At 34.4% G+C, this 19,470-nt stretch overlaps 1 protein-coding gene across 3 annotated transcripts; it reads left to right on the forward strand.

Moving 5' to 3' along the window:
* Positions 1 to 5,215: 5,215 nt before the first annotated feature.
* LOC110031750 (CRS2-associated factor 2, chloroplastic) lies at positions 5,216 to 17,626 on the forward strand. 3 transcript variants are annotated; one of them, XM_020735121.1, is made up of 6 exons: positions 5,216 to 5,963; positions 6,044 to 6,171; positions 12,373 to 12,598; positions 13,056 to 13,183; positions 14,022 to 14,175; positions 17,453 to 17,626. In XM_020735121.1, exons 1-6 carry the CDS (start codon positions 5,279 to 5,281, stop codon positions 17,506 to 17,508), a joined length of 1,377 nt encoding a protein of 458 aa, XP_020590780.1. In that variant the 5' UTR covers positions 5,216 to 5,278; the 3' UTR covers positions 17,509 to 17,626. The 3 variants fall into 3 exon arrangements, with proteins under 3 accessions (XP_020590780.1, XP_020590779.1, XP_020590778.1); XM_020735120.1 differs by lacking the exon at positions 17,453 to 17,626 and adding an exon at positions 16,375 to 17,070; XM_020735119.1 differs by lacking the exon at positions 17,453 to 17,626 and adding an exon at positions 16,366 to 17,070 and having other exon boundaries at positions 5,217 to 5,963.
* Positions 17,627 to 19,470: the final 1,844 nt, after the last annotated feature.

The following is a 19,470-nucleotide window of genomic DNA, read 5'->3' on the forward strand; positions in this document are numbered from 1 at the left end:
CTCTAATGGAATGTGGAGGCAAGGTATCCAAAAATTAGAATAGAGAAATAGTTAATTCACAATTTTTTAAGAGCTTGGTTAGAAGCTTGTGCTCCCTGACTTGCACTAGGCCATGCATACTTTATTTTGTTGGAATATTTAGTTGTTACATGGATGCTCCAACTACTGCTCACTTAAAAATGGCCAAGAAGATTCTTTGTTATATCACATGTATGATAGACTTTGGCTTATTATATTCATCATCAAAGGATTTCAAGCTTGTTTGATATAGTGATAACGACCGAGCCGGAGATTTGGATGAAAGAAAAAGCAAGGTTTTGAAAACCAAACCAGAGGAAAAGATCCAATCTTATCAGGAGGAAAGATCCAACAGTATCAAGAGGAAAGCACAATGAGGGCATTGCGAGCTTAGATGGGGGTGAGTGTCATCCACCGCTATCTCGAGTGGGGTTAGTCTTATTCCTTCAATCATGAGAAAGAAGATTCTAGAGGAGTTTAGAAAGAAAAAGATCAACTTAAGAGCCTTTAGAAGGTCCACAACATTCTAGAGAACATTGGAAGAGAAATGCTTCAAGAGAAACTCTAAGGTAGTTTAGAAACTTCTAGAAACATATATATAATGTAGAATCATCTAGAGGTTGAAACATTCTAATGGAATCTAAACAGAGCTCTAGGTTTTAAGGGAGGACTATAAATAGAGGTCTCTCCCCCTCATTCGAAAACAAACCCAAGGTTCCCAAGTAACCAAATGTGCAAACATTCAACTCATGGTGTAGTATTTCTTTTTTTCAATTTACTTATTTTTTATAAAGTTTTTGTATTTTCAAGTCCAAGCATTGCAAATGCTAGGCAAACTTAGTGCTTAGAAAAAGCGATAAGGCCGCACAAGTAATTTGGGAAAAGTTTGTTTGTGAAACTATGGTCAATTACCCAATTATGATTAGGCGCGGTCAACCGAGGCCCTCCTATGCCATATAAACAAACAGAGCATTTCATGTAGGATGTGCGAAAGATTAATATCATCTCAAACATGGATGATGCCTTTGTAGTCAAGTCAAATTTGCTTTGAAAAATGTAACACTTAATATGAGGCATTCATTAAGACTAGAAGAATTTTATGTGATACTGGAATATTTTGTTCAACAATTTCTTTCAAAAGGATTTCCAAAACTAATAGATTATAAATGATAGAAGCATTCATGAATTAGTTAGATGTTAACATTTTTAGTATTACAACAAATAAAGTACTTACCATATCATAAAATTATGTTGAGTGCAATGGAATATGTTGTCATTATCTCTCAAACAAATTAGTTTGATACTAAAAACATCCACTATGGATATGTTTTTTATGCTAAAAAATTAATTACATTTACAAAGAGTAAATGAAGATTAGCTACAAAATTTTGATTAAACATGTGAATATCATAACAATTCATTAAATAACTATTAAAAAAAATTAATGTTTAAAACATAGGTTGAATTTTTAAGAATATAAATGATGGATTTTTGCCTCTCATGGTCAAGTGAGATGGGTTGACCATGTCCATGAGTCTACCCCTATTAAAGCCATAATTTCTTCCCCTTAATAAGGATGATCTTTGATATCTCAACTCCAATGAGTTATGTGTTGGATCATAAAAGAATGTGGCCATTGTATACATACCACACAATTCTTATGTATTTATATCTTTAACACAAACAATTATATTTACATGCATACCCCTCAGATACTTAACACCACATCTAAAATACTACAATCGCCATCTTTGTAAAAATGAAATACACATTTTCATGCATATGTTTATGTATGTAAATTTTCTAAAGAATTGTTAATTAAAAGACTCAACATAACTTACATTCCTTTTCATCTAACTTCATGAATATAAGCTAACATCTTTTAAACATCCAAAGCCCATTTTGATAAATCAAATATTTAAATATTATGAATTAAATTATATAAATAAAATTAATTCTGAGTTTGTAACTTGTTATTAAGACATCATAAATTAAAAAGTAATTAATTTATTTTTATATTAATATAGTTTGATAGATATTTCATATTATAAGAAATCCTGACTAAGGGTCCGTTTGGGGCAGCTTGTGCGTTTCCGGATAAGCTGCTTATCCTGAAACGAAACGCGGCCTGCGTGCCGGGCCCCGCGGGCCGGGCCCCCCCCCGCCCGCCCCCGCGGGCCGACCGCAGGGGTCGACCCGCGGCCTGCGTTTAGTGTAAAAATCCAAACACATTTTCAAATAAACTGGTGAAACGCGCGAACCAAACAGTACGGCGGCATTTTGAAAACGCCGCCCGCACTTATAAGCTGCCCCAAACTGACCCTAAGTCTTGGCTGGTATCCTCAATTGTCAGCATGAATAAAGGCTACCCTATGAACAGAATGAATTTTTAATAAATATGTTTGCAAGGGATATTCGCAATAATGTTTCCTGGTTTATTTTAATATAATTTTGAATGGAAAAATAGCTTCTTTATAATAAAAATATTTACAAGATCAATCATTTAAATTTATTATGTTACAAACTAAGGAACTGGGGTTCCAAACCACCATGGATTTACATGATAATGGTTTAAATTTACTTTTTCAATCAATATTACTCGAATAAAATAATTATAATAAAGTTACTAAACTAGACATACACACATATATATATATATATATATATACACACATATATATAGCAAAACATGAGTAGTTCGTTAGGTAAAATATGGAGCTGCATGCTTTAGTATTTGTGTACATAAAAAATGTGTCAACATAAATCTTGAGAAGATCCAACAATCTAGAAGCAAAGAAGTACCATAAAGGAGGGTCCACCAATAGAAAATCAGGAGACACATTTTTTCAATCGGATGTGGCCATTCGAGCAAAAGTTGAAGGCCAACCGAGCCAAGAGAGGACTAAATGATCCAAATCTGAACCAATTGGACTAATACAAAACTTATAAGCCTCCGAACAAATCATTACAATAATGCTAAGAAAAGTCATCGACCTGTCTTTCAGTAGATCTAATCTCAGGAAAGAGTTCAGTACTTCAATATTACCAGCAGTCCCATAAACGCCACTTAGATTCCTTATCATAAACACAAAATTGACAATACAATTGGCCATCATAATCGTCCCAAAAGACCCTTTTTGTCAAGAAATGTCATATCTATCAGGTTATGGTGACTCATATTCTGCTAAATAACATAGTTTTATTTTGCCGATAAGAGCTCTTCATTGAGGTATCAAGGGTTAATAACTAGATTAAATCAGTCGATTGGCAAAACCTAGCCGATCGGGTCAGCCCAGCTACTCGAAGCTAATCAAACCTAGCCGACCAACAACACTAACTCAAACTAGCCGATCAAACCGATTTTACTAAGTCGAAGCCAAATAAGCCCAACTAACAGAGTGATAGGGCAGTTGAGCAGTATGCTCATAAATGTAAAATATCTATAATATCCTATACTACCTCTATTAAAGCAGGTGCATAAATATAATATTACCATATTGTATCATTTCTATTATAAATAGAGAATCATTTTATGATAAAAGACTAATAGACAAGCTGTTGTATTATTCTTTACTTTTTAATTCCCTTTTTTTTGCTCTTTTTTTTCTTTTTTATGTTATATTTCTTGGAGTGTGATTCACAAACAAATCAATATTGAACAATTAGAAAGTGTTATACTAGAAGAATGAAAAGAGAGATATTTATTAAACATAACATATAATAAATTGATATTAAGCAATTTAAGCATGTAAAATAAAAATTTTGATAAGGTAAACGACTACGATTTTTTTTTAAAGAAAACTTGATTAAAATCTATGTATTTAAAAAATTAAGATTTATATATTTTTAAAAAATTATGTTTTTATGTCTGCCACAGTTAAATTATTAAAATTTTTCATAGATTAATTTTAATATTTAGATGAAAAGGGAGCATTTACATACATATCACACAACTCATATGTATTTACATATCTAACTCCTAAATATTCACATGTACATGCATGCCGGTCAAATTTTTAAAATCACATCTGAATTACCAACGTCACTGCCTTTCTAAAAATAATATAAATGCTTGAGAATTTTGTGATATATGTAAGTAAATTTTCCAAAAAAATATCTGAAATACCAGTATCACTTTCTGAAAAATTGTTACGTCTGGAGTCCAATAAAATCACGCCACGTGGAAGTGACAAAAAAAAATTTGTTTTAGCACAATGGAATATTCCCCCATATTATTCTGCATTATTCAAGTATTATTATAGTAGTATTCATGTGTTATTGTGTTCTGGGAATATTTCCAGCGTTATAATAACACAATAACACATTAATACTACTATAATAATATCTGAATAATGCGTAATAACACGGGATAATATTTCTTTATACTAATTTTTTTTTTACTGTTAATTCCACGTGGTTTTTAATGGACTCCCAAACCAATAATTTTTCCTCCTTAACTCGAAAAAATATTACATCAGTACTACGCACGTAGAGTAACGTGTGTACCCAATGAAATCACGCCACGATACCTCGCGCGACGCAAAAAAAAAACGGCGCAGTAACACGGGGAATATTCCTCTCGTGTTATTCATGTGTTATTGTGTGTTATTCATGTGTTATTCATGTGTTATTGTGTTATTATAACACCAGGAATATTCCCAGGATACAATAACACATGAATAACACACAATAACACATGAATAACACGAGGGGGAATATTCCCCGTGTTATTGCGCCGTTTTTTTTCTGCGTCGCGCGGGATACGTGGCGTGATTTTATTAGATACGCACGTTCCTCTACGTGCGTAATACTGATGTAATATTTCTTCCAGAGAAGGGGAGAGGAGAATCCAGCGCGTCTGTATGCGTGTGCGAAAAGGGGAGGCCGAACATGGCATTTTAAGGTAAGGAATTTAAATAATAGTAATTTATGAATTTAATATATTATTAATTATTAATTATTGATAGTAAGATTTATTTAAATCACGATTCCAGCAATCTAAACTTCAGTTTTGGATTAGGTAGAGGTCGACGACAACGGTGAAAATTTAAGGTGAGTTAAGATTTTAGCATATTACTTATCGATTTAATATTTATGTCTAACTATCAATATATTAGAAGTACTTTTAGTTAAATCAGAATTTTCCACGTGAGATGTCGTGACGTGTTTTAATTGGCTACGCACCTTATTTTTAATATTTTTTTCCCTTGACTCACCCTCTCACAGTCCTTACCGCCGGCGAAATATACACTTCTTCCAGATGCAAGTTCTTGCAGCCCTACCGGCCGGTGCCAACCTCTTCCCATCCTCCCCCTCCAATCCACGCATCAACGACCCCCTTCCCTCCCCTCCTCCTCCCCCACTCCCTCTTCCCACAAGAATCCGAAAACCACCACCACCTCCTCCTCCAACGCCTTCCCCTTCCTCATCTTCTTCCAATACCGCCCTCCACTCCCTACACAATGGCGCCCGCTACTACAAGCCCGTCTCTCCCGGTGTCATCTCCTCCTCTTCCGACGGAAGTCGTTCCGTCCTCGTTGGTGACTCCGGAGTTTCCTATCTTATACCGGGAGCTCCCTTCGAGTTCCATTTCAGCTACTCTGAAACCCCTAAGGCCAAACCCCTCGCCATCCGCGAGCCTGCCTTTCTCCCCTTCGCTCCCCCGGAGATGCCCCGCCCTTGGACGGGCAAAGCCCCCCTCCTCTCTAAGAAGGAGAAAGATAGGAAGAAGAAGAAGATCCGCCTTCACCAGCCCCTCGGTGTTGACTCGTCTCCCCCTCCTGGAGTCGCTAAGGTACTCGAGATTGCAGGGAGGCGGCCAGTGGAACTTGGCATATACATTGATGGTCGCAGTAGAGAGCAGATATTAGGGGATCCCTTGACGCGTGCCGAGGCGGCGGAGCTCGTCAAACCTTACTTGTCGACCAATCGTCAGGTTAATCTTGGTAAGCTGGATATTTTTCTCCCTGTTTTGGAAGAATTGTGGGATGGTTTGTTGACGAACGAAAGGATTTTTTGGATACAGGAAGGGATGGGCTGACCCATAATATGTTGGAGTTGATTCATTCACATTGGAGACGGCAGGAGGTTTGTAAGGTTCGATGCCGCGGTGTACCTACAGTGGACATGGATAATGTCTGCTATCACCTTGAGGTGAGTGTCTTCAAGTAGTCGAAGATTTAGCTGCTGTGATTATGGAATATGATATTGGTAATTTTGGCTCTCTGTGTTATAATTTAGTGCTTATTAGTTGTGCGCTCATGGTTGTTTAGATTATAGCGATGAAGTCATCATACAAACTTGAACTCAATTCAATAAATCATCCATTGCGAATCACCAAAGTGCCCCACATAAGCCTACAACTCAAATTTAATAATTTCTAAGTTGATTAGGGGTACTCACCAGAAGAACTCATCACAGGAACTTCCTCTCAATTCAAAACTCACCTTAACTTCCCACTCGATGGATGTCTGTCAGCCAGTATCTTTCCCTGTTACATCTATCTCAATCTATTCTGTTATTATTCATTTATAAATAAATTTTATGACATTTGCCCTTATCCTCACCTCACATGAAGGATCATACAAATGACACCACATCATATAATCCCATTTTTTCGGTGCAAAAGTTGCCATATTGAAATTTGATGAAGATCTTCGTTCTGATTCTTTAGTTCTCTCTTTCCTCTTTTTTCCTTTTGCTTTCCCCTTCCCTCTTGGTCAATGCCTTAATTAAGGGCTTGATCTTTTCCATAAACAACATTGGATCTAACACTCTTAGAGGTAAAATGAGTGTGAACATATTTGAGATCAAGAACTATGACATAAGACATTTTGATGATAGGGAACCATTGACTTCATCACCAACTACTAAACCTAATAGAAGATGACCCAATACTGTTGATCCAGCAAAATCGGGAAACCTAACGCTTAAAAATGCAAAATTAGGAACTTAGATATTTTTCCTTAATGAAGCGAGGTCTGATTGAGGCCTATGTTAATATATTGATTTAATGTCTTATCATAAATACATGAATCACAGATCTCAATCTTAAATGTTGATATTAAATAAAAAAATTGAAATGAGATTCAATGTAGACATTAACTTAACATTTTATTATTTCGTAAGAATCAATATTCACATCAATCTCATCCTTACTTTCATCTTCATTAGAAGAATCATCACATATAATAATTTTATCACATTTGATTTTATCTTATTAGTATCTTTCAAATCTTCTTTGAGCATTAAATTTTTTTTTACTTACTATATCATTTAACATTAGAATAAAGATAATTTTAAATAAAATATAAATTAATGACAAAATTATATAATCATACTTAAACTATCTTTTGACTTTTTTGAAGTGTTGTATAACATATATTATATACAAGTATGATATAATATAATATAATATGTACTACTATATTATAATATTTAATAATATAATACTAAATATATTTTTTTTACACAACGTAACTGCTATGCAGCACTGACATCTCCAAACAGAAGTCGTACTCGTGTTGGACACAAACGCGACTCCTATTCATGCTTGTCTAATTAATTCAACACTTCCCGGACACCTCTTAAGATTGCTGAACACAGCTCGACACCAGACATGAAAACTTAAAATATAACAACATCAAAGTAGAATCCAAAGCGATAACATAAAATCAAAGCTGTGATGTTCTATAGGTCTTACCGGCTTACCATCGCTTCACAATCATTTTCATTAGCCTTTGTCAAAGTAAGCGACAAGAAAGTCGTTAAGCATTACTGGTCGAAGAAAATGAGTCTCAAAGCAGTCTCAATCGATGCAAAGGAGTTGTTGAACAGCCTTGATAAAAGCAAGGGAGTCTTCGATGATATCCAAAGCTTTGAATCGGGCAAGGGCACAATCCAGAACACGATAAAGAGCTTTCAAACGATCTTCAATGCGATCCAGAGCATCAAGTCGAGCTAGGGGATGAGCCAGAGCTTTGACTCCAGCCAGCGCACAATTTAGAGCATGTTATAGTGCTTCCACGTGATCTCTCTCGCAACCTAGAGCATCTACACGAGATAGAGGACGATCCACGTGTGCGAGTTTAGCGGTTAGACCTACGTACTTCTTTATTTATTTTTCAATGTTTTTTTTTTCGCGATGGTAACACAAAATTTTTCTCTATTTGGTATCGATCTTAATTAAATGGGGCACTTACATACATACCACCAAATTTCTATGCATTTAATAGATTAGTGTGTGAGATATGTAAATGTAGAAGAATTGCATGCTATGTATAATGTATGTAAATGTCTATTATTCCTTTACTGTATGTATGAATTTTAAATGTGTATAATTCTGCAATTGAATTAATATTGATAATGACTACTACAAGTGTCTCTAACAATCTCATAGAGGATGAGACAAAGCCTATATGAGCATACAAATTACCGAATTGAAAAAAATTGAGATTAATCCGAGTAGGAGTCAATGTAGAATTGCAATATCATTTTTGTCAAGGAAAGTTCAAGAAAACATATTCTTGGGTTAAAACACGCTTATTCTGATAATCTGGAGTTGTTATTCGAGCCTCTGCTAAAGTAAATTCGACTCAAATGCAAGAAATACAGAATTTAGATGCTAATGTAGAGCAGAAAAGAAAGTGTGCATTTAAGAAGGTTACATGTATTTTTTCTAGACAAAGTTGTTCTAATAAGTTATGAAACTCCCAGTTTGTTTTTCAAGACAAAGAACTTACAAAGATCGAGCTTGCAACTTTTAACACCATGCAACATGCTTCTTCTATGCAATTTCGCCATCCCACGTTCACTAAGATGACCCAGTCGCATGTGTCATAGGTTTGTATTATCATCATCTGACTCCACAGAATGAACTTCACCTACAACTGTACTCCCTAACAGTTTGTAGATATTACCTGCATTTAACTTTTTTTTATCATAGTCAATGCACCTTTAATAATTCTGATGGTTTCCATATCCTCATCTGCCGTAAGAATAAAATCATTTATATTTAAAGTGCTCATGAAAATCAAATTCTTCAAATCTGGAATGTGTTTGACGTCACTAATGTTCTAACAGTATCATCATACATATGAATTCTGACTTCACCAATACCAACAATATTGCAACATCTATCATCACCTAAATAGACTGAGTTAGAATAAGTTAATCTGTATGAAGTAAACCACTCCCTGTTAGGTGTTATATGATAAGAGTATCATGAATCAAAAATCCATGCATACATGAACTGAGTTGATGAAACTTAAAGTATATCTTCATCACTGCAATCTGAATTGTCAGTCTGCACCACTTTTACAGACTTCATTGATGCATTACTTTTCTCCTCAGTCTGCTTCTTGAGCTTTGGACAAATCATATTCATATGACCTGGCTTTTTGCACTTGTAGCAATGAATTGTCTTTTTGCCTTTGAACTTTGATATGGAATTTCACCTTTCAAAATCTTTCTTCTCTTTTTTCCTTCAACGATCCTGATTACCCTTCACATATAAACTGTCGTCATAAGAGTTTTCCCCTGCATTCTGCTTCCGCTGGTTATGGGCCAACAATGATGTAGTAATTTCATCAACTTTGATAGTCTCTTTCCTATATATAAGAGTATTCACTAGGTGTTCATAGTAAGAAGACAATGAACACAATAAAATCATTGTTCGGTCTTCATCCTCAATACTCATATCAACTCGTGATAAATCTGTGATAATTTGATTGAAGTCATTCACGTGTTGTGTCAGATCAAAGTCTTCTTGCATCTTCAGCCCATACAACTTTTGCTTCAAATACAATTTATTCGTCAGAGATTTAGTCATAAACTGAGTTTCTAATTTCTTTCATACCTCCCCTGGAGATTTTAGATTCATCACGTTATACATAATCTCATCTGTCAGACATAAACATATGGTTGTTGTCACTCGTTATTGCAATTTTTCCCAATCTTTATCTTCCGTGGCTTCTGGTTTTGTTACTCGCAAAGTCTTCAAGATTCCAAGTTGAGTCAACAAATCTTTTATCATTGTTTGTCACAACAAGAAGTTCCTAGTTTCATCGAATTTCACCACCTTGAATTTTACACCAGAAATTGTCATTTGAAGTTGAATCTGCAACGAAGTCTTCTGCAAATTACTCTGCTAAATTTTTAAAATTGCTGAAGCCAAAAATTATTATTTCTCTTTAATTAAGTTCGTTCAAAATAGAATATTTCTGAAAAGGATTGAAATATTCACTTAATTAAGTTTTCTAGAAAAACAACAGAATCTTTTTTAAAAAGGATTTAAATATTCTCTTAATTAAGTTTCCTTTAATTAAATTTCGAACAATTTTTAGAAATTTTTTTTTCCTGATATTTCCTTTTTCGCTTTTGTCCAAGTGCAGCAACAAGAATTTCCTTTTTCGCGGCAATTTTCTGAAAGGGAATATTGCCTTCCAATTCAGCTCCCGTGCTCCGCCGCCCGACTGCCTCCCGCGCCGAACAGAGCGCTGCCTGAACCTCTTCTCCCTGCTCATGATCACGCGATCTCCTGCGTCACGAACTCCTGTGTCGCTAACAGAAGAACCTCTGCGAAATTCCTCGACTCCTCGAAGCCGAACTCCTCGCAACCTTCGAAATTGTATATTCGCAACCTCCTCTGTGAAATTTGCCTTCTCGCCTAGTCATGTGAGTAAGCCCTGGAGCAGAACCGCGTTTCACCTTTATGTGTCGCGAATGCCAGCCGAACTTCCTCTGCGTCGCCGTTAAACTGCTCGCAATCGAAGCCCCTTCGCGAACGCCTCCTGTCTGTCGCGAATCCCTAAGGGTCGCGAATCCGAGATGCCACAATTCGCCTCCTATCGCGTTCCAAATCGCCAAACTCCTTGCCTCGGCTGAATTCATCGAACCCACAAAAAAACTTCGAAGCTTTCGTCGCCAAACGCTAGCCGTCGAACTCCTCTGTCAAATCTTCCTCTTCCCTGTACCGATATTTTTTTTCTCTGCCCTAGAACCTTACTCTGATACCATTTGTTGAGAAATTAGGGCGAATAAAAATAGGAATCGACACAAATCCAGAAGAACACATAGATATTTAACGAGGTTCGGCAAAGATGTCTACGGCCTCGGGAGCAGAGCAACGGCTTTTCTTCAATCTCAGAAAAAAAATACAAGACCCCTTAGGGTTACAATAGAGTCTATATATATAGCCTTGGAGTACAATATGTAATTATAAAATTATCCCTGTACCATACCGCGGGGCGTTGCCCCCGCACTCCCAACCCACATAATGAAACTCCCCCGATTCAGACAGATTCTTCCGCTACGCTCCGCTTCGTTCCAGTATGAGCCATATTTAACACATCTCACTGTAGGCACTATCATTAGCTTCTTAGAACCTAAGTGGCAGTTCATCTCCTAATTTGTAAATGCACAAGGCTACTGAAGTATTCTTAAACTCTTCTTAACATAAGATAGGAGTCTAAAGAGCCACTCCGTCGATTTATCACTTGCTTATAATGAGAGATGCTGGTTGTTCAAGATTTGAGACCTTTTGCTACTTATACAATGCTCACTCATGATATTCAGTTATGAGCTTTGCTTGAAACAACTAAAAACATTGGTCAAACTGCTTGAAATAGCCAATAACCAATTTAATGTGGAATAATACGGCCACACAATCTCATCTTCCACCTTCACAGATAATGCAACTTTGACTTATCATGTGATTTTCAATAACAACTTCATGTTTCGCGAAACTGTTCATTTGATGACTACGATAACTCGGCCAATATGTCAAAACATTGTCACCACCAGCATTGACATTAACAACAGAGTAAAAGAAGTCTCACATATTTTCATTGCAAATCCTCGATTTTGTTTGATGTTTATGTTTCGAAAATATTTTGATAAGACTTATAGTGATATCACTGATTGAGGCTTGAAAGAAATTTCATTTTTTTTATTGAAATTGGTGTTCTAAGAGATGGCACTCCAGCTGTAGAGCTTCTTTTGTTTACACACACACACACATATCACGCATAGTGTTAAAAAAAGTATGAAAAAAGATGTTTCCATGCTTTTGCCATCTAGTTTAGGAGCTAGCTTTTCCTTCCGTGTTTTCCAGTTCTCGAGCTTGCAATTTGTGCCTGAATTTTTTTTTTACTTGAATTATGGTGTGCTTCAAAATACGGATGCATTGCTGTTAATTATTCCTTTCGGTAGTAAGTTTTAAATTGATCTCAAGGACACACATACCCCTTGTAAAAAGTGACCATAACAAGGACAAGCAGTCCTTGCCAAACATGAAATTACATTTGAGTTTATGAGCATATAATTATGAGTTCTTATAAACATTCTTTTTGCTAGGAAAAAACTGGTGGAAAGATCATACTTCGAACTGGTGGAATTGTTTATTTGTTCCGTGGCAGAAATTACAACCCACGTACACGTCCTAGATATCCTGTGATGCTTTGGAAACCAGCTGCTCCTGTTTATCCTAAACTTATACAAGAAACTCCTGATGGATTAACTAAAGAGGAAGCAGAAGAACTAAGACGAAAAGGGCAGAACCTACTACCTATTTGTAAACTAGGTTACTACTTCTTTGTGGTCTTAGTTTTTCTCAATCATTTCATTTACAGTTAATAAAATTTCTGTTGATTGTTTGTGTGATGCCTTTTCCCATCAATGCTATAAAATACTTCACTTTGTTATATATATATATATACATATATATATATATATATATATACATATATATATATATATATATACATATATAGGTGGCGGGGACACTGTAAGTCCCCTCAAGTCAAGGGTTTGATCTTACCGTGACGCGTTGGCTCTGGAATTTTTGGCACATGGCGCAGACACCCTATCATAGGTGTCCGACGGCAAAGGAAAAACGGTTTTTGGGGCCCACCGGACTCAAATACCGTTTCCTTTTGAATATATATATATTCTCTGGATCCTCGTTCAGTTTATAGACTTCTGTTTTCTAAAATTATTGACCTTTTTTTTTTTTTTTTTTTTTTGCATTTCTTTTGCAGCAAAAAATGGCATATTTTTATCTCTTGTTAAGGATGTGAGAGATGCTTTTGAATTAAGCCATTTGGTGAAGGTTAACTGCCTAGGACTGGATCCAAGTGATTACAAAAGGATTGGTGCAAAGCTAAAGGTTTGTGGATTGTACTTTTTCATCATTAAATTTATTATCTTCAATGTTATGTGATCTCTAATATATATGAAAGTTTAATATAGTATTAAGGAGAAGTGGAGGGTATGTTGTAAGAGGGTCAGATTGCATGAAATGACACCAAATACGGTTACGTTTACATTCACATCTCTTATTCTTATAGTCACTCTTAGGGAAAATATTGCTTCATGATTTTAGAAAAACCATTCATATTTTTCATCAAAATAACACCTCTTACAGCATAAGGGGAGTCTTTAAACATCTGCAATGTTATCTAATGTTTAATACCTAAAAAATTATCATGTAGGATTGAGGAGAAGGGTTGGTTATGCTGTAAAATGTTAGTCAGATTGAATGATATGGAACCAAATATGGTTGACGCTACACTTCAAATTCTTATAATCACTCAAAGAAAAAATATGGCTTCATGTATTTAGTAAAACCATCCATATTTTTCATAAAAATAACACCTCTTACAGCATTAGCAGAATGCTTAATTATGCTATTCACAGAAGGATAAGACAGGGAGCTTAAACTTTTTCAGATTAACAAAGATTTTCCCGGCATAGAACCTAAAGAACTCTCCTCCAATGGGTTAAGAGTTCTAAAGTTACAACCATAGCAGTCAAAAGTCTAAATAATTTCAAGAATTTAAGCTCAAGGTCAATACTTTGCTTATTTTGTTGTCTGTGTTGCTTATTTTGTTGTCTGTCTTGGTGTGGATCCTAGAACTTTAGCTTATAGTGCATCAAATTATCCTCTTTCCTAGTCTTATTGCATCAATCGGCTTATAAGATTGCTTCTTACTTTTGTTTCACAGGACCTTGTACCTTGTGTGCTATTATCTTTTGATCAGGAGCAGATCCTCATGTGGAGAGGTAAAGATTGGAAATCAAGATATCGTACTCCCATCTCTTTGGCTCTGGACACTTCTACAAATGATGATGGAACATCATCTTATTCTGCTGAAGAGGGTACCTTTTGAATTTTTCTCTTTTGAGCATTTTAGTCATCTTCTGTTATCCGACATGCATTATATTTTGCTCCTTTTTTAGCCTTTATACAGCTTAATAGTTGAAAGGATGGGTAATATAGGACAATCAAGAGTCTTGGGTTACTGAATAAATTTAGAATTGGATTTATAGTGAAAATACACTAAAAACCTCAATTCATGGGTTATCAGTGCTTATCTTTAGCAAAAACCTATTACTCTTAATGTAATAATGGCAAACACTTCTATTTCATCTCATATAATATTTAATAGTTACCAAGATCTACATAAAAAAACTGTGAACAAACATAAAATTGAAACAACAATTCATGGGTTATCAGTGCTTACCTTTTTTAGCAAAAACCTATTACTCTTAATGTAATAATGGCAAACACTTCTAATTCATCTCATATAATATTTAATAGTTACCAAGATCTACATAAAAAAACTGTGAACAAACATAAAATTGAAACAACAATCAAGTTTATATTTTAAAAAGGAAAGCCAGCATGGATCACACTTAATAAAATTCCAATCACATGCTCAAACCAATGACTAAACATGAAAGCAAGAATAAGGATAGTAATCACCCAAAAACACGAACCTTTGTGGTATAAGGAGATTCACTCGAAGAAATAGGTATCTAGCTTACACATGTACACGAGTTGAAGAAAATTGGAATTCTTAATGCAATACTCATGTTCTTTAATTTTTATAGCTCTTAGAAGACCAAAAGATTTCTAGAAGAATTTTCATACATGCCACCCAATTTTTATGTATTTATATCATCCCAAATCTTTCATATCATATCAAAATTACCTTTATTTTAACTTTTAAAGGTGAAATTCAACTTTTCATGCATAGTTAATGAGGCATATTTGTAAAAATTGGAGAGTAGGTGCTAGATATGCAAATACGTAGGTATTAAGTTGTATACATGTAAATCTTCCAAATTTCTAATAATCCTCTTAGATCTAATAAAAAATAACATATGCCAATTCTCTCAACGCATTAGATATTAGAAATCAACTTTGATTTCAAAATTTTAATGAAAAATTTATCTCTAAAACGGAAATAAGTGACAGACAACACAACAGAATAAAGTGGGAACAAAATTGTAGTAATTCATAGAGCCAGTCATCATAGGATTGTAGTATGTAGTACGACTGATTGCAGCAAATCATTAAGCATAAAAAAATCTTAGTATTGACACATGCAACAATTGCGTTCCCTGAAATGTAGAATTGGCGATAATTTAAAACCCCAATGTTATGAATCAATGGAGCAAAGAGTTGAAGGACGTGACATTGGAACTCTAGTATGACGATGGTAGTCGAAAAATAAACCGTAGTAATTAGCATCACTTGGGGGAAAAAGAACACTGTTTCAATTAGCTAATCGATGCAGTGACAAAGAGGCACATCAGAATCTATTGAAACAATTTGTTTAGCAGATAAGAAACTTCGAAAGCTGAAAGCTGAAACCCATAATGTTTATAGTTAACCAAAACTGAAGAGAATCTTGATATTGGAGAACATGATTCATAACTAATTATGATCAATATCGTAGGCAATATTTAATATAAATTGAAAAGAAATTATATTATAATTTAAATTCACATTTATACATTTAATGATCATACGCTTTCTGGTTTTCATTAAATTTGCCTTGGAAAAAATTTTCTTTAGAGAATCGAGCATTTGATATTTGTCAAGTCAATCTAGGAATAATTATTGCGCTTTCTACACAAAAATCTATGACTCATCACAAATAAATTTGTCACGACAAAGAATATGATATCTATAATATCCGCTTTTACAATTTCAGAAACTAATTGAGTAGACCTTTTTGGCATGGCACTCAAAGTAAATTGATATTGAGAGAATGAAAAGAGAGAAGAATACATGATACCAACGACAAGTTCATGAAATAAAGCAAAATGAGATATATGCTAGAGATCAAGCCAATGCTAGTGCTTCATAGGATTTCTAGTTTGTAAACATTTGTTCCAATAAATTGCAAAATTTTACATCAACTTCCTTGCCTCTGTTTTCTCAAAGGTTTCCATAGAAAACTTCTTCAGATTTAGATGCACATTCTTTTATTAACTGATATCATATGCAAAATCACTAGGTTATGGATTAAATAGGACATCTGATAATTTCCAATACAGATCTGACAGATGACAGTGACGGTGAGTCCAAGTTCATGAAGGCAGTATCAAGCCCCAAAATGATGTCCTTATGGAAGCGAGCTTTGGAGTTAAACAAAGCATTATTATTAGAGGAGACTGATCTCACTCCCGATTCTCTTCTTCAGATAGTTGAAGAATTTGAAGGCATATCATCACAGGCAGCTGAACCTGGCATAAGTAGTGATTTGGATGATACTGAGGCTGAATATGGAAATAATGGAAATAATGGAAATCAAGTTGAAGATGATGAGGAATATGACCAAGGCTCTAATGAGTTTTGTGAAGAGCTGGAGTCCTCGGTCCCCTTTGGCTCTTTACCTGTTGATTTAATAGCCGAGCGGCTACTCAGAGAAATATAATTTAGGGGCAATAAAGATGTCAGAATAGTCCTGACCTTTTTTATGGTGCCATGTTAGTACTTAGAGTCTATAGAAATGTCAAATTAGTGCCGCAACTCTTTTAAGTTAGTGTGGAAACAGTCCTCCATGGGAATTATTTTAGCCTATATTAAAAGTGTTTGGGAACTAAATTGATATTTTCTATAAACTTTGGGGCTGAAATGAATTCCTACAATAAGTCTGGATTATGTTGATATTTGTCTCATTTATGGGCATTTACATGCATAACTCCCAATTGTTATGCATTTACAGATCTATCACCTAAATCTTACTTTTAAAAATTATAGCACCCAAACCTTTATGTCGCTTAAAAATAGTCATTTTAACTTCCAATAAGTGAAATGGAACTTTTCATTCAAAGGCACAGTGGTATATATATAAAAATTAAAATTTTTGTGTTAGATATGCAAACACTTAGAAGTCGAGTGGTTTTTAAGTAAATCTTACTATAATTTTTATGAAATCTGTGCAAATGGGCGGTGTGGCAATGTTTGGACCACACCATTGGGGTGTTTGAGAAGTAGTTTTTTTCTTCGAGAAATTGTAAAAAAATTGTGTTTTACAACTTGACTTGACTTTTTGCGGTGACTATCAAAAAGTTGAATTGTGATTTGACTTTTAAAAATAATAAAAATATTTAATAACCACTGGAATTTTTTATTTTGCAGCAACTTCACAATGCTACCCTAAACGAAAAAATATCACATCAGGACTCCTGACGTAGAGCTGCGTTCGGATTGGAATATCCGGCTTTGTTATGGGAATATTTCATCTGCGTTATTTGTAAAACTAATGTGTTATTCGAGTATTATATGGTGTTATTCAATTATTTTACGGTGTTATTGGAATATACGGTGTTATTGGAATATTTGGAATATTCTATCGCGTTACTTATTTGAGATTGAAGTGTTATTAGAATATTCCCCCGCATTACTTGATTTGGGGTTGTGCTATTCCAATAACATAGTGTAAATTGTAATAACACGAGGAATATGCTAAATAACAAAGCCTCAAATCAAGTAACATAGGAAACATTTCAATAACACCGCAAAATATCGAATAACACATTATTTTTACAAATAATGCAGATAAAATACTCATGTAACACAGTAGAATATTCCAATTCGAACGTAACTCTACGTTAGGAGTCCTGACGCAATATTTTTCCACCCTAAATAGACGGTTAAGGTTCATTTATGTTTGCTTATTTTGCTAATATGACAAATTTGAGGTGGTTGAGGTCAATGGTTAAAAGCATTGGGGTTGTATCTGAATTTGGCTAAGCTCAACTAGAAAATAAATTTATAAGGTTGAGCACAGTAATATCTGGCCTTACTTAGTTTTTAACCTTTTTTTTTTTTTTTTTTTTTTTTTTTTTTTTTTGAAATCACCTGGTCATTTGTCACCATTACATGTGCACTGGGTGCTGGATGAGCATGGGCTCCATAGGACAATTAACGCTGGCGGCAAGTGGTCGAATCTAGCCAGCCCCAAATTTTTACAATAGTTTTTAAATTTTATTTAATACTAAAAAATTACCACTTTAAACTAAATATTTAATATCAATCCTCTTTTAAATTTAATGATTGTATTTGGAATAATTTTTAAAAATTCCAGATATGAAATTTTAAATATAAATATTCGCCTTCACTTGATTTATTATTCTGTTATTCCTCTCTTTAAATTGGCAAGCACCGGAAGGGAACCGGTGAGTGTGAATGAATGTTGATGGCATTTTCAATTGGATTTCGATGTAATGTATTTACAACGATTAATATATGGAGAGAATGTTGTGTCTGGGCCTCACTGTAATACAATGATTAGGGGTAATTTTTAGAAGATGTGGAGCTCACTTGTAACGTGGCAAGATTTCACTGGATTCTGAACGCAAAATTTGCATCCCGAGTCCGGATACAAAACTTTTCCAATATATGACACCAAGCGCTAATGGATAGAGCTTTGGAACTCTTTTGAATCTTCAAATTCTATAAGAAATTCTATTAGCATGAGTAGAAATAGCTTAGCTTTGTTTATGGTGTTTTTAGTGCTGATTATTTCTATTAGAACTCAAAATATTCCATCTTATGGTCGAAGCTCTCCTTTGCTATTTGAGGTTTCTTTTTGACATTTCTTGAAGGTCTTAATTACTTGGTAAAACTAGAACTATCTTCAAGCTAAATTCACAATACTACTTATGTTATATATATATATATATATATATATATATATGACGTGTAATGTATGTAAATTTTTATTTCATAATTGCCCTTGCCATCGTGATTCGTGCACAGTGACAGCCATCTACAGCTGTCCGCATATTAAATAAATAAATGATCTTCATGTCTCACCAACCAGAATAGGGTTGTCAAAAAAGCTCGTTGTTCGCGAATAGTTCGTGTTCGGTTCGTCAAAGAGTTCGTGTTCGATTCGTTCGATAAGTAAACGAGACAAACGCGAACAAATTTTTTTCGTTCGGTTAGTTAAACGAACCAAACACGAACAGTGATGCGTTCGTTCGTGTTCGAATCGTTATTGTTTGAAATATAAAATAATATAAAATAATTATATATAAAAAATTTATTATATTCTAAAACATTAAATTTTATAAATTATAATATATAATAAAATAATAATAATAATATATTAATATACTATAGTAGTAATATACTAATATAGATATTGTATA

Source organism: Phalaenopsis equestris, unplaced genomic scaffold (genome assembly GCF_001263595.1).
Source record: "Phalaenopsis equestris unplaced genomic scaffold, ASM126359v1 Scaffold000840, whole genome shotgun sequence".
NCBI classification, from domain to species: domain Eukaryota; kingdom Viridiplantae; phylum Streptophyta; class Magnoliopsida; order Asparagales; family Orchidaceae; genus Phalaenopsis; species Phalaenopsis equestris.